Source organism: Trichosurus vulpecula, chromosome 9, assembly GCF_011100635.1.
Source record: "Trichosurus vulpecula isolate mTriVul1 chromosome 9, mTriVul1.pri, whole genome shotgun sequence".
NCBI classification, from domain to species: domain Eukaryota; kingdom Metazoa; phylum Chordata; class Mammalia; order Diprotodontia; family Phalangeridae; genus Trichosurus; species Trichosurus vulpecula.
In genome coordinates, this window is record NC_050581.1 from 128,984,084 (window position 1) to 129,000,186 (window position 16,103).

At 37.2% G+C, this 16,103-nt stretch overlaps 1 protein-coding gene across 1 annotated transcript in view; it reads right to left on the bottom strand.

Moving 5' to 3' along the window:
* Nucleotides 1–16,103, bottom strand: part of PKD1L1 (polycystin 1 like 1, transient receptor potential channel interacting) — a 161,396-nt gene that overhangs the window by 133,973 nt on the left and 11,320 nt on the right. The window contains exons 3-6 of the mRNA XM_036739640.1: nucleotides 9,235–9,343; nucleotides 6,565–6,601; nucleotides 4,185–4,438; nucleotides 3,337–3,425 (exon numbers count right to left, since the gene is read on the bottom strand). Of these exons, the coding sequence (XP_036595535.1) occupies nucleotides 3,337–3,425; nucleotides 4,185–4,438; nucleotides 6,565–6,601; nucleotides 9,235–9,343 (489 nt within the window). The remainder of the gene's footprint in view (nucleotides 1–3,336; nucleotides 3,426–4,184; nucleotides 4,439–6,564; nucleotides 6,602–9,234; nucleotides 9,344–16,103) is intronic.

A 16,103-nucleotide genomic window follows, 5' to 3' on the forward strand; every position in this document is an offset into this window, starting at 1 on the left:
ATGCCTAAAACACATTTCTTCTTCATATCCACCACTTCAGAAATCTTATCTTATTTCAAAGTTCAATTAAGGCACCACCCACTCTATGAAACCTTCCATGACTCCCCCAGTTGTTAGAGCTTTCTCTATAGTCAGTTTTCTGGGTTTTTTAATAACAGTTTTTACTTTATTCATATACATGCTGTAGCCTCCTAGTAGAGCATAAGCTCATTGGGGTGGGGGTGTGGGATGGTTCTTTCATTTTTGTTTTTGTATTACCAGTACTACCACAGTGCCTTGACTTAGTAGGTAGTGAATAAATATTTCTTGAATTGAACCGAGTAGAGTAATATTTTTACTGTCTGCCTCATATGGTTAATATGAAGGAGATGTTTTGTAAAATAAAGTGCTACAGCAAAGTTTTTTTTAATTTATGGAATAAAACAAGCATTTCCATAACATAGTATATATTTTTCCATAACATAGTACAATAAAAAGGTGATTGCACATGAAACTACAAATCTACTATGCACAACTTGCTATTCCTTTCAAATATACAACAAAATTATTGTGTAAATTTCTTTTTTTTCTTTTTTTCTTCCCTCCATCCCCCACCCTACAGATGGCTACCATTAGACACAAACAGGGGTGGATGTGTGTATGAAAGTATGTATATACGTAAAACTGTTCCATACATACTTGAAATGATAGTAGACATCTGGACTTGGGAGTTGGGAGTCCTGATTTTAAATCTTGACTTTGACACTTCCAACTGTGGGACCACAAACATGCCACCTATCTCCTCAGAGTCCCTGTCTCTTTACTTATGAAATGGGGGTACACTGAACTACTTGACTCATAGAGTTATAAAAAAAAGTACTTTATTAATCTTAAAATAATACTAAAATTTAGAAATTACATAGCAATATAGAATGTTGATATGTTAAATATGATGCCAAGTCTCAACATTTTGACCTTTAGTTTGGTGTTTTATGCAAGTAATATAATATGCTTCCAGAATAAGAAACAAAAGTTTAAAACTTTATAAATTATCACTCAATCAATAAACATTTATTAAGTACCTACTATGTGCCAGGCACTATGTTAAGTGCTGGATTATATGGAAAACTCACAGATATCAGATATATATGTGTATATTATAAAAAAAATATTTTTTTTCAAGAAGAGAGTTAGGAGATTAACACCATGTGACATCATGAAACATCAAATCGATCATATTTTAACAGTTGGTAAGTGAATGATTACCAGTGTGGTAACTTTTGAATTAGCTTTTTATGTACAATCAGATCAAAATCAGTATCAAATAAAAAAAACTAAAAATGAGAAAACGGTCTGTAACTCTAGCCTTACCTATTTAAACACATCGCTGATATTTAAAAATTAGAACTGAATAAAAGAACAGATATCAACATAGATAATAATTTCCTAAAGAAATTTTACTTCTATCAAATCACTTCTCACACAACGAGAGAGAAAAAATGAAGAAGCACCTTATTAAGCAATCATTTGATGTCCTTAAATTGGCCATCAAAAAGAACATTAACATAAAATATAAATTCATTTGTAGAGCCTTACAGAGAAGGATGATGGAAGATTACTAACATTACTGCCTCAAGAAATAGTGGAGGAAAAACAAGTTTACAGAAAGTTGGGAAAGAGACTCAATTAATCCAGGTTATCTTGAGTGAATTTAAGGATAAAATTGAAAGGAGGACAATAAATATACCCCCAAAATGAAAAGATCTGTCAAAGTTTATATAACTCTTATCCCTTAATGACATTATGGCATCCACATGTGGACTCTAAGATCACAGTTCCTGGTATGCTGCATGAGAAAGTAGAAATGACACTTTTTTTAAATGGGAAGTGCATTTGGATTGAAAGAAGTAAATTAAGCTTGTTGAGGAATGAATTCTCAAAAAGGGAGATGAACAGAAGTTTGAAAAAACACAGACATTATCATCGTCATCATCATTATTGAAAAAAAGGGAATTAAAATTTATCATTTACTATAGACTCACATGCCTACTTTTCTATCTCTCCAGAATCCTTATGAGAGTAGCCTATACAGGTATAAAGTACGTACACCTTGATGAAGGTATAATAGGATAACATGCAGGTTTTCATGAATGACGTCTATAGCAGACCACATCTTTATTGTCATATAATGACTGAAAGGTACAGAGAATACAAGAATTCCATCCATGGTTATTCTCTGTTGCCCACTTAAAACATTTTTTCAAAGCCCTATTACTCAGGAAACTCCAAAGATTCCTTTTCACCTCAAAGATCATATATAAAATCTGCTGTGTGGTATTCAAAACATTTCACCTACTTCCCTTCGCCTACCTTTCCACTTATCCTGGACCTTACACACACACACACACACACACACATACCATGCTCTGATACAGTGACACTAGCCCTCTTTGCTGTTCCTTGAACAAGAAATTTCATCTCTCAATTCCAGGTAGTTCTACTGACTCTCCTCCTTATACTCTACTTCCTAGTTTTCTTGACTTCCTTCAAGCCCAAGCTAATATCCCTCTTCCATAGGAAGCTTTTATCAATCTTCCTCAATTCTAGTGCCTTCCCTCTGTGATTATTTCCAATTTGTCATACATATAGCTTGCTTGTATAGATTGTCTCCCCCATTAGACTGTGAGCTCTTGGAGAAGAGATTGTCTTTTGACTTTCTTTGTGTCCCTGATACTTAGCACAGAACATAGTAGGTACTTAATAAATGTTTATTGACAGGCTTTGATTGATTTATGAGAGTGAAATGTTTCCTTAAAGGCTCTCCTCCAAAAAGGAGTCCCTCATGCATATGTTCAAATTATACAAAATTCCTTCTGAAATAATAACCTGAATCCCTCTGATAATAAATACCAAACAAGGGGGGGAGGAAGGAAGAGGGGAAAAAAGACAGATCAGCTTGTCAATTGTATTTGTCACTCTCATGAAGGATGTCCAGCACAGAATCCAAATCAAAGTAAGATTCCTCATAGATACTTCTGCTTACATATGTCATTACGCTAAATGAATGATGCCATAGAACATTGCCACCTGCCTGCCTTAGCTGGAAGGAACTTTAAATATCATCTATGCCAGCCCCTATCCTAACCCCCATTCATTTTATAGGGAAAAAATGACTGAGGCCCAGAGAGATGGAATGATTTGTCTAAGGTCAACCTGTTAACCAGTAGTAAAGATAGGAAGAGAATTTAGGTCTCTTGATCCTGAAGTCAGGCCTCTTTCACTATGCAGGACTGCCTCTTCAGACATAGGGTAAGAGATGTATAACATTAACATTATCATCATCATCATCATCCTTACCTATTATTACTGCTGCCCCACATTGGAAGAGTTTGCATTTTCTCATCACCAAAACTTAAAATCAGGTTTCTAATAGTTTCTGAAATATGCTGTTGGAAAAAGAAAAGGTAATTAAATATGAATTTTAAAAAATTCAAGCTGAGAAAACCATGATTTCAATGATCAGTTCTATCTCCTAATATCATCCGAATTATGACTACAAACTATTATCTGTATGAATCATACATGTGCAAAACTGATCCTTCGCATGAAACAGAATGAAAGTTCCTTATTTTATTTTTGATTCTTAACTCGCTTTACAACTAAAAGAGAAAAGCAGTTTCAAGCACTTATTCTTTTTTTTAAATCCGAACTAAAACAAAAATATGATGGAATTAAAAGTATGTCATTTCTCTCACAGAGAAATAAATGTATACTGCTAAAATGTCTGGGTAGGTATTTGTTTTACATGCCATATTATAAAACATCAACCTTGGGTTACCAGATGTTTTTTGACATTCAAAGGGAGACAGAAACATTAGACCTAGTCAGACCCAGTGTGAAAAAACACAGATGCTCAGGATACTGACTTGAAGTTCAGAAATCTCTTTTCCATCATACACTCAGTCTATTCAGTGGCATTGCAAGTCTAAGTAACAACAGGAAATGTGGGGGGAGGGGAGGGTGTAGGAGAGTAGTTATGTTCTGTCTTTAATCTCAGTATCTCATATCATGGCTCAAATGGAGCAAAGTGATTTATGTCACTATCCTTTCATTTTACAAAAGAGGAAACTGAGGATCAAAGAAATTAATTTTTTTAAGTCACAGAGTGAGGCAGTTTTCTAAGAAAAGTGAATATGAGCTCATACCTTCAATGGTAACAAAATAAGCACTTCTGGAGATGAATTGTCAAGTTCAAGACGTTCAACACTTATTTTTTCCAGTATCACATTAAACAGACCCTGAGTTGATGCAGTAGATGCTACATCAGAAACTGTCAAACCAATTATATGTAGTCCCATCTTCAGGCATCTGCAGACTATTATAGGAATCCCAGAAGTGAGTAGTAAATCATTGTCTAAGGTCCAATTACAGACGGAATTTTTAGGTATACACAGATGTCCTTCAAACAAAGAAAAGATAAGCATGTTAGGGAAAATAATTATAATTCAGTCTTAAACTAAAATTTTGAGATAACCCTAATGAAAAGCAGAGAATTTATAATCTGGTAAAATTAGATTCTACTGGTCACCAACAATACAAGGACTGAGAATTGAGGGGAAAAAGTGTGCCTATTCATTTCCAAGCCCTGAATATCTAAAATTTAAATAGTTTTAAAGAATAACTGTTTAAAAAAACAACCAGTAGTAGCTGTATTGAAGTAATAGATGATTTTTTATCAACACACACAATTCTCTTTAATAATTCAACATTAAATGCCTATTATGTACAAGGTACTGTCCAAGGTGCTGGGGATTTGTTGTTAAGTTATTTCAGTAGTATTTGACTCCTCCTAACTCTGTTTGAAGTTTTCTTGGCAAAGATACTGGTTTGCCATTTCCTTCTGCAACCCATTTTAGAGATGAGGAAACTGAGACAAACATGCCCAGGGTCATGCAGCTAATAAAATGTCTGAGACCAGATTTAAGCTCAGAAAGATGAAGCTTCCTCAGAAAGATGAAGCTTCCTGACTCCAGCCTGGTACTCTATCTTCTGTGCCACCTAATTGGCCATGATGGGATACCAAAGAAAAAATAAAATAGCCCCTCTCTTCCATGGTTGAGATACAACTGGATAAGGACAAGGATAATGAGAGAGGGAGAGAAAGGGGGAGAGAAAGGAGAAGAGAGGGAATGAGTGAGAGAGGGAGAGAAAGAGAGACAGAGAGAGACAGAGAGAGAGTTAAGTGTGTGTGTTTTGAAGGAAGCCCTTTGTACATCGGGTAACTCTTTACTAACTCAGGTAATTAGGGCTCTAGGATATGTCGGAGCATTCAAAACTACCTCAGGATAGTCCAAAAAGACCAAAATAATAATTTCCTTAACTACCCAAATAAAAATATGAAAGGTTGATTCCTATATGCCAAGAAGCTGGGGTTAACTGTTGGGTAAATTATCATTCCCCACAATATACAGATATTTCACAAATAGTTTAACATCTGAAATTTTTAAAGAGTTGTTTACATTCTTGGGAGAGCTATGAGAAGGCATCAAAGGCCTAGGAAACAAAAAACAGTATCTCTTGATTATAAGGTAAATTTAAATCTGGGAAAAGGAAGACCTTTCTGACAAGAGGACATTGTTAAACACTAGAATGAGTTGTTGAGGGAAGTTGCCTTGAGGGAAAGAAAAACGAAGAGACAAGCATGAAAATAGGTATAAATATTCTTTGTGACAAAAGTAATGGTGTATCATATAAATAAGTGAAATAACATGTCAGGAGAATGAAAATAGTAAAGCACACCATGGAAAAGAAAAGAGATTAGTAAGATTAGAAAAAATAAAAATCTGAGTTGACAATGAGACTTAAGGAAAATTTTAATTTATAGGTAGGAAAATAATAGTAAATATGCAGTTTTATCTTTCTGTAAATATTAATAATCTATAATGCCTTTAATACTAATTATAATAAACTTTTTAATCCCTGAAGAATCTACTTCTACAGGTGTCTTTAAAACCGGTATAAATTCTTATTTCTCTGGTAGCTACCTGAGGCCCAGATCATATTGTCAGAGAGATTACTGGGCATTTGCCCTCTAGCTAGTGAGATAACCTGAACTTTTTATCTTCTTGGAAGGTATATCAGAGAAGAGATCATCAGTAGCTCTCCTTCTCTATATATGAAGGCCTGACATCAGAGGACTTCGCCCAGCCTGCTTTCGGGATATCATCCCTGTCTGTGTATGGCAGTGTAGGTATATTTAGTCTTTATAAAGGCAGGAAGATAGACAAGATAACTCTTTTAGGTTTCTTATTCACTGGCACCCAAGTTATTTTCAATATGATAGTCTGTTTCACACAAAATAATGTACCACAGAATTTCAGAGCTAGAAGAAGCCTCAGACATCATTTATTGCCATATTTGACCAAGAATCCTTTCTACAACTGACTAACAAGTGATTATCTTGCCTTCATTCAAAGAACTCAAGGGAAAAGAAAACCATTACCTATCAAGGAGCCTCATTCAATTTTTCAATAGATTTAATTGCTAGGAAATTGTCTTTACATCAAGGTTAGATTGATTAGTTACCTCTCCTTCTTGGCAAATTTCCACCTAGTTGTGCACTCTAGGACCAAGAAAAACAAATTAAAATCCTTTTCCATTGGATCGCCTTTCTAATACTAGGAAATAACTATTGCTAGCCCCCTAAGTCTTCTCTAGGCTAAATAACCCTAGTTCCTGCAAATGATCCTTATGGTTTCTTACACTCTCCCAATGGACCCAACCTGTCAATTCAAGCAGAAGTTGGGGTATGATGTTCTTCCTCTTCTTCTCTTCCTCCATCTTCCTCTACTACACATTGTCATTGTCTTCTCCTCCTTCTTTATTCTTCCTCTTCTTTATCTTCCCTTACTACATGTGGTCTCTCTCTCCACTTAGGGTGCCATATCCTTATATGTAGGTGCTCAATCCATAGAGATAGAATGCTTAATCACTTATATCTTGTAAGATATTTTGGGTTTGGGGGTTAGGTTTATTTTTGTTTTTAAATTTTTTTTTCCAAAAAGCTGGGACAATTTATTTTTTTTGCCCTGTGCAACTTTCATTTATGATTTCTTGAAGTCTAGCTCCAAAAAAGAAAAACTTTAAAAAGGCCCATTGTGTTTCAAATAGAGCTACTTGACTCTGCCTTTAAACCCAAATCACTCTGCTTTCATTGAATGGCCAATAATAACCTGTAGCCCAAGCCTCTGTAGCTCATTGTTTTGGTTTTGATGGCTTAAAATGAGCATAAGTAGCAATTGTTTTCTGTTTTGGCCAGAAAGTTGAGGGTCTTCTTCTACCAGATTGATATTTTTGTAATGGTAGACCATCTTTTGTCTTACTTCTTACTTAGCCCTTAGTTGTTGAATGGATGTTGCCTTAGACAAACTAAGCCCTGGGAAAGATCTTAATTTAGAAAGGCCATGGTTACCCAATGCATCCTGGGCCATCACCAGTCCTCTTAACTTTTGTCTCGCCACTGGATGACTCTGGAGGAGAGAGTGAGACTGATAACTTTGAGCAGCTCTGCCTCACTTAAATCCAGTTCATGTGAAAGTCAAGACAACATCTTCATGATGTCATTGATCCTCTATGGAAGGACAAACAACTCTCCCCAGCCTAGTCACCCTCCTGTAGGAGTTGTTGTTGAGTCATTTCAGTTGTGTTTGACTCTTCATGACCCTATTTGAGGTTTTCTTGGCAAAGATACTGGAGTGGTTTTCCATTTCCTTCTCCAGCTCAATTCCCTTCTCAGCGAATGATTAGTTAGCACATGGGACCAAACAAAACAGGTCCAAGCCCCATTTCATGTGATAGCTCTTCAAATACTTGAAGATAGCTAGCAGGTCCTCCCTAAGTCTTCTCTTCTTTGGGTTAAATGTCTAGTTTCTTTTCATTTCCAGTCCCTTCATCATACAGGTCAACTTCTTTTGTATTTTTTTCCAGCTTCTCAATGTCCTTCTTAAAATGTGTGCTCTAGAATCAAAAATTACACCCATCACAATGAGACTTTGCTGGGAAAAATCTGAGTACCAAAGTCTTACTTCACAATTTGCCATAGGGCTGGCATGGGGAGTTGCATATTTGATTCCTCGGTAAGCCCAGTTCTAACGGTTCACTAAGTTGTGAAGGTAATCTTGGCCTCATGAAGGCAATACCAGTGGAGTATGAACTCTGGTAGGTTCTACCATGCCAGGAAGGCTTCAAATATAGGCCTGATGAGGAGGTTGCATCTGTCATCTGCAGACAACTCCTTCACCAGGTTGACAGCAAGGTGATGAAATTGTAAACTCTCAGTGATCATAAACTAGTGAGAGTGGTTGTGATCTGTCTGGTAGAAGTGAGAAATTAATTAAAAGCCATTTATTAAGCATTTACTTATATGCAAAGTACTGTGCTAAGTACTGCTCTCAAGGAGCTCATATTCTGAAGACAATATATATAGGTTTTAGCTATGAGTCAGATGGAAAGACTGAGTGGCAAGGACTTTGGTAAAACGAACTTTGTTTTCCAGATCTTCAGTTACCAAACCAACATTAATCATATCTCCTTCAAGTATATGAATATTTGAGTACAATGAATTACTACCTTTGAGGAAGCATCTTAAAATCCAGTATACCACTGGATAAAATTCAGTATACAACATGGTATAGTAGTCCCAAGAAGACCTTGATACAAGGCCTGTCATTCAACCCCCTCAATGTCCCAGGCAACTTGCTATAAGGACTGTAAGTTGCAAAGTAGATGCCAACTTGACTTGATAGAAGGAGTTTCTTCATTAGGAATTCCCTATAACAATGAAATCATTGGTCTGGCCCTGATGATGATGATGACGATGATGATGATGATGATGATGATGATGATACTCCTAAAATAACATTATTCCAGTTCAGGTCTGAAGTATGACACTTGTAACTCAGCCCCAAACAAATCTTCTTTGATAACTTATTGTTAGCTAAGGTGTGGTGCTGTGGCATGTGGTTATGACTTTTTAACAAGCCTTCTTCTATTTGTCCCTTCTTGTTGGAACCATAAGAAGCTTCCAGAGACTATCTGGGCCAGCAGGTACTAACTCAGAAAGTTAAGGTACCACTGAGGAATAACTCTATAGAGACGTTTGTTCCAGAAGGGCACTGATAGAAACAGCTACAATGTGTTTACTTATAGCAGAGTGAGAAAGGTTGAAAATTACCCTAACCCAGGCTTTCTGATTGCCTCCTGTCTTTGCATTCTCATGCTAACAATGAGCACTCTGAGGATTGCATTAAAAATGTAAGGTGTGATGTTCCCTGAATCATCTTGATAAAATAAATAGGCAATCTTACTGAAAGTGGGTCGAAAATGAAAGTGAGAAGAGAAACAAACAAGTTAGGGGTGATTCATCCCTCTCCACTACTCATCCCCAACACACACACACAGATTCACATACTACTTCCTTTGGCAAAAAGCATTAAAATGAAAGTCAGAAGGTTTAGGTTCAAATCTCCACTCTGCCACTGGCTAGCTATGTAATCTTGGACAAGTCACCTAACTCTAGGTGGCACAGTGGATAGCATGACAGGTCTGGAGTCAGGAAGATTTCTTCCTCAATTCAAATATGATTTCAGACACTTCTTAGCTGTGTGATCCTGGGCAAGTCACTTAACCTTTTTTGTCTCAGTTTCCTCATCTATAAAATGAGGTGGAAAAGGAAATGGCAAATATGAAAATGATTTTTCTTAGAATCAGTATCTTGGAGACTCAGAGCTGCACCCCTCCTCACCCCTCCCTTCTCAAAAAGTCCTTTAGAAGGACATTACTGATAATAAGATTGCACTGGAAGCTGTTCAGGCTTCTGTGGAGACAGATTCTTCTGCCTAGAGAGCCCAAGGATGAGAGTAGTCTGGTGTGGTTGGAGGTGGTCTGATAGAACAAGTTATTTCCTCTGCCCAGAGGCAAAGGATAATGGGATGATATCAGCCCCAGTTGAAAAAGTATATAAACTGGGCAATCCAACACCCAAATCAAGCCAGTTCTGCACTGTTAACTCCCACGTTGCCAGCTTGTGAGAGAAATAAAGCAAAAACACGGACACACAACCTATTTCATTTGTCTCTTTCTTAGAACAAACTCTGTGGAAGGTTGACACAAGCCACTCCAGTATCTTTTCCAAGAAATCCCCAAATGGGGTCATAAAGAGTAGGACATGACTAAAAAAACGATACAACAAAACAGCTTACATTTACCTAAAGGTTCACAAAATGCTTTTCTCACAACAACCCTGTGAGGTAAACAGTACAAGTATTATGGAATCTGAGGCCCTGAGAGATTAAGTGATTTATATACAATCACACAGCAAGTGTCAACCAATCTTCACCGAAGTCTCCTAACTCCAAATCCAGCAGTTCATGATGCTTACCACTATACCAATTAATCTGAGCCTTGGTTTCCTCATCGTCTGCAAAATGGTGGGAATAACATTTGGATGACATCCTGAACAAGGCTATTGTGAGAAAAATACTTTATAAACCTTAAACTGCTAATAAAAAATATAAATTGCTAACAAAAAAATGTGAGCTATACCAACATGTGTCTTTCAATAATTATTTTGGTACCTACCTAGTAGATGATTTCTATAAAGAAAAAGGCTAAGTGTTCTTAATTTAAGCGACTGGGTTTTTTCTATTTTTTATTGTTTTTTGCTTGTTTGCTTCATGACCATTTAAAAACTAGTGGTAATATTACTACATATTACTTATTCTTTTCCTTCCCCCTCTTTACTTTTAAAATTTTTAAATGCACTTAGCTCTGGGGTGCTATCATATATTATGTTAACATTCTAGCGAAAAATGGTGGATAACCCTTTTGAAGAAAGTTTCCACACCATAAGAAAGACATTAATTAGTTAGAAATTGTCAAGGGGAGGGAATCAGGATAGTGAAAAGCCTTGGGACCACTCCATATGAGGTTCAGTTGATGGAGCTGAGAATATTTATCCCAAAGAAGAGAATTCAGGGGGAAGGGAAAGATGATTCTTCAAGTACATGAAGGGCTGTCATGTAGAAGAGTAACAAGACTCATTCTCTTTGGCCCCAAGATGGTAGAATTAGGAGTCATGAGTTGAAGTTGCAAAAATACACATTTAGGCTTGATGTAAAGAAAAAATGCCTAACAGTTGTCCAAAATTAGAATGGAGGCAATGGGTTCCAATGGCTATCTTCAAATATAGGCTGAATGACCACTTGTCAAGCCTGTTGTAGAGAGAATTATTTTGTGGGGACAGGCTGGGTTAGACGGCCACTGAGTTCCCATCCAGCTCTAAAATTCCGTAATGATGTAACTTGTTTGCTGTCCGGATTAGTGTCTTTGTCATGGCTATTTTCGAAATATGGAAATTGATGTAATAACCAAGATACTACCACCAGATGGCAGACAAGGACAGCTCTTAGAAGAAATGCTCAACAATCTCATTTAGTTTGTTAGGGAGACTTAGTACTTTGTTTGAATAGAAAAATAAAGAGGTCATTGTGTTGACTGCCATGAAGTGGCTAATAATTCAGAAGTGGAAAATACGATGGACTCCAAGGACCAAATCACAGATATCCAATTGATGAATCAAACTTAAGAGCTGTGAAGTATCCTTGAGAAATCATCTAGCTCTTTCCCCTGCACTTAATTCATCAGATGGTTGTTTACTCTATTTGAAAATATCCCCAGGGAAGAATTTTCTACATCTTTTCCTTTATAACTCATGTCAGGGATTAGCATTTCTCTCACTGGGAGAGTTCTTCCTCATGCCTAATCTAAACTTTTCACATTATAGTTTATAGAAGCAGGGTAGGATGAGGCTCAAAGGAACAAAACCATTATTTAATTGAGCTCCATCTTATAAAGAGTAGAACTGGTGCCCCAGGAAGAGAAATTACTTTCCCAGCATCTTACAGAAGGTTAAAGTTGGACTTAAGTTGGACATCATAAATCTAGAATAAATAAAAGAGGTAATTGTAGAAACGGTTTCCTTTCTGCCTTGGAACGCTGTTGATTGGCTATGTACTACCAGTTGGCCTATAAAACTATAAAAACCGAAGCCATACCCTAAGAAACTAAAGCTACTCCCAGTCCAAAGGGTCTTCCTTAGTGCAATAATAAATGAATTTTCCTTTGTCAGGCTATTTATTTTTTGACCACAATTAAGAATTCCCTATAACAGGGGACTTCGTGGTTGATGAGATCGAACTCAGGCTAGGAAACTCCCAAAGTTAAGATAATTTTTCCTTTAAAAGTACTGAGACCATCATAAATTACCTCAAGGGACTAATGGTTTAAGCTGTTGATATCACTTTCTGGTCATCTGAGTACAAAACAGCCATGAGTAGGAGCCTCAGGCATTCTCTTTATGTTTACCTGACAGAAAATGATAGGCAATTCAGGAAAGGAAGCTATACCCAGCTCCCTAACCACTCAGTAAAATAAGGCAAGGTATGTAAAAATGTTTTGTAAACCCCCATTCAGTCACTCCAATCATGTCATTTTGGGATTTTCTTGGCAAAGATACTGCAGAGGTTTGCTATTTTGTTTTCCAGCTCATTTTACAGATGAGGATACTGAGGCAAACAAGGTTAAGTGAATTGCCCAGGGTCATACTGTTACTAAGTGTCACAGGCTAGATTTGAACTTAGGAAGATAAGTCTTTCCAACTCCAGGCCCGGCACTCTATCCATCGTGTCACCTAACTGCTCCTAGAAGGCAAACCTTAGAATGCTTTATAATTATAACTATCATAACATATTATCAAATTAATTATTAAAATACTTTTTAAAAAACCCTTACCTTAAAGAAGCTGTGACCTTCTCAAGGTCACACCTTAGCAAGCGGCTAAGCTGGAATGTGAACTAAGGCTGACTCCAAACCAATTCTAAGTGTCCTCCGTACCTATCATTGTCAAACATCCTCTTCCTGCTATGGCTAAGCAACTCCCTTTTCTCCTTTTGTTAACTGTTGAATAACCTACAAGGGTCTCATTTTGTGCCAATACTGAACCTGTATTACCAGGGGACTGGCCTGAGGAAGGCCCATGTCTGAATAATTGGGGAAGTAATGTATAGGAAGGGAACATGTTGATCTCCTTGAAGTGGACAATGAACAACAACAGAGGACTGTAAGTAAGGATGAGCATGGGCCTTCATGCTCCCTGTGGTGCTTTTGGTGGTGCCTCCAGATTGAGATAGTGATTGCTTACTGCAAGGCGCCTCCTCACCACTGGGAGGGGCCTCCAAGAATAAACTGTTTGTGGCCATTCACCCGATATATGCTCATTGTCCTTAATGAGGACACTTTGAAATTATAGTAAATTCTTTTAGATCTTCCAAATGTATTGTCCCAGAGACTTCCTGTCTGGTAATTTAAGTATCTGCCATGTTCTACTAGAGGATTTCCTCAAAATTCAGTATACCTTCAAAGCAGTCTAGAACGATCAGACTTTGGGTGATTGAAACAGGTTTTTCTCTCATTAGAAAAGTACAAATTAAGGGAGTGGGAGCCAAGATGGCAGAGTAGAGAAGCACGGAGTCAAGCTCTCCCAAAGAGAGTTCTTCCTCTCCAAACAACTCTAAAATAATGTCTCAAATTGAATCCTGGAGCAGCATGGGCTGCATGGTCTGTGTGGTCTGCATGGCCTGCACTGCACTCCAAGCTTGATCACCCTGGTGAGACAGACCTTTCCTACCGACCTCCCAAGCTGTCATGGACTGGAAAATTTTTTCACCTGATTTTCTGCTGGTTCTGCTACTCCAGGTGCTACAAGAGAATGGTAGACTGAAGTTTCAGTGCCTTCTCCAGCCTGGGAGCAGAGACCAACTTTAACATGAAGTTTAAAAATCAAGAAATGGTCTGGAAAAATAAGCAAAGAACGAATGAAAAGAACGTGATCATAAGTTACTATGGTGACAGAGGAGTTCAAGATCCAAACCTAGAAGACAATGAAGTCAAAGCAGTTACAAGCAAAACCTCAAATAAAAAAATGTGAATTAGAAATAAACCCAACAAGAATTCCTGGAAGAGCTCAAAAAGGATTTTAAAAAATAAAACTAGAGATAGAAGAAAAATTTGGAAAAGAAATGAGAGACAGAAAAATAATGAAAAGAGAGTCAACAATTTCATAAAAGAGGCACAAAAAATACTGAAGCAAATGACACCTTAAAAAACAGAATTGGCCAAATGGAAAAAGAGGTACAAATGCTCAGTGAAGAAAATAATTCCTTAAAAATAAGAGTTGGGGTGGGGGAGGGGGGGAGTCAGAGCCAAGATGGCAGCTTAAAAACAGAGACTCAGTTAAGCTCTCCCCCAAATCCCTCCAAACACCTGTAAAAAAAATGACTCTAAACAAATTCTAGAGTTACAGAACCCACAAAATAACAGAATGAAACAAGTCTCCTGCCCAAGACAGCCTGGATGGTGGCGGGGAAGGGTCTATCACACCATGCTGGGAGTGGAGCACAGCCCAACATGGGCCGCACCGGGACAGACTAGGTCGGAATAGACTGGGTGAATAAAGGGGGACAGGATAGGATGGAGGGAAATATAGTTAGTCTTTCACAACATGACTATTATGTAAGTGTTTTGCATAAAGATATATGTGTGGCCTATGTTGAATTGCTTGCCTTCTCAAGGAGGGTGGGTAGGGAGGGAAGAAGGGAGAGAATTTGGAACTCAAAATTCTAAAGACAAATGTTTAAAAAATGTTTTTACATGCAACTGGGAAATAAGATATACAGGTAATGGGGTATATAAATCTATCCTGCCCTACAAGAAAGTACGGGGAAAGGGAATGGGGTGGGGGGCGGGGAGTGGGTTGATAGAAGGGAGGGCAGACTGGGGAAAGGGGCCATCAGAATATATACTATCTTGGGGTGGGGGAGAGGGTAGAAATGGGGAGAAAATTTATAACTCAAAATCTTGTGGAAATCAATGTTGAAAACTAAGAATATTAAATAAGAATTTTTTTTTAAATCAAGGAAAAAAATAAGAGTTGAACAAGTGGGAGCTAATGATTCCATAAGGCATCAAAAACCAATAAATCTAATTCAAAAGAATGAAATAATAGGAGGAAATATGAAATATTTCATTGGAAAAACAACTGACCTGAAAAATAGAATGAGGAGAATTTAAAAATTATTGGATTACTGAAAGCCATCATAAAAAAGGGGGGGGGGGGGGCGCTAGATATCATATTTCAAGAAATTGTTAAATAAAACTGCCCTGATTTCCTAGAACTGGAAGGTAAAATAGAAATGGAAAGAATCCATCAATCATGTCCTTAAAGAGATCCTAAAATGAAAACTCCCAGGAATATTATAGCCAAATTTCAGAGCTCTCAGGACGAGGAGAAAATATTATAAGCAGCCAATTCAAAAAACAATTTAAATATTGTGGAGCCACAGTCAGGATCACACGAGATTTAGCAGCTTCCACATTAATGGATCAGAGGACTTACAATATGATGTTCTAGAACAGGGCTATCCAAAATAATGGCCCACAGACCACATGCAGTATGCGGCCCGCCTGTGGGTTCTAATTTTCACAAGAAAAAAAATAAAAGAATAATTTGCATGGAATGCATATTAGATTTTTTAATTCCATCACTAATAAATAATCTCATTGATGTTAATTTTTTTGGTGTTTTTAAGCAGTATTAGGGACAGAAAATATCGCATGAAATTTTCAATGGCTCTGTGGGATGTGTTCCATTTGTATGATGCAGACTAGTCAGTATGCACCTATCTTTATACTGTTGTGTTGTCGCTTTATTATTTTGTGTTTGCTTTTATGCTTCACACCTTCCCCCACTTTCTATTAGTGTACTGTATTTTTATTCTGGGTGCGGCCCTCGAATAATTATTTTATTTAAATGCGGCCCTAAGATAACCTAAGGTTGGACAGCCCTGTTCTAGATGGCAAAGGAGCTAGGATTACAACCAAGAATACTCTATCCAGCCAAACTGAGTATAATCCTTCAGGGGAAACCATGGATATTTAATGATATAGAGGACTTTCAAACATTCCTGATGAAAAGGCCAGAGCTGAATAGAAAATTTGACTTTCAAATA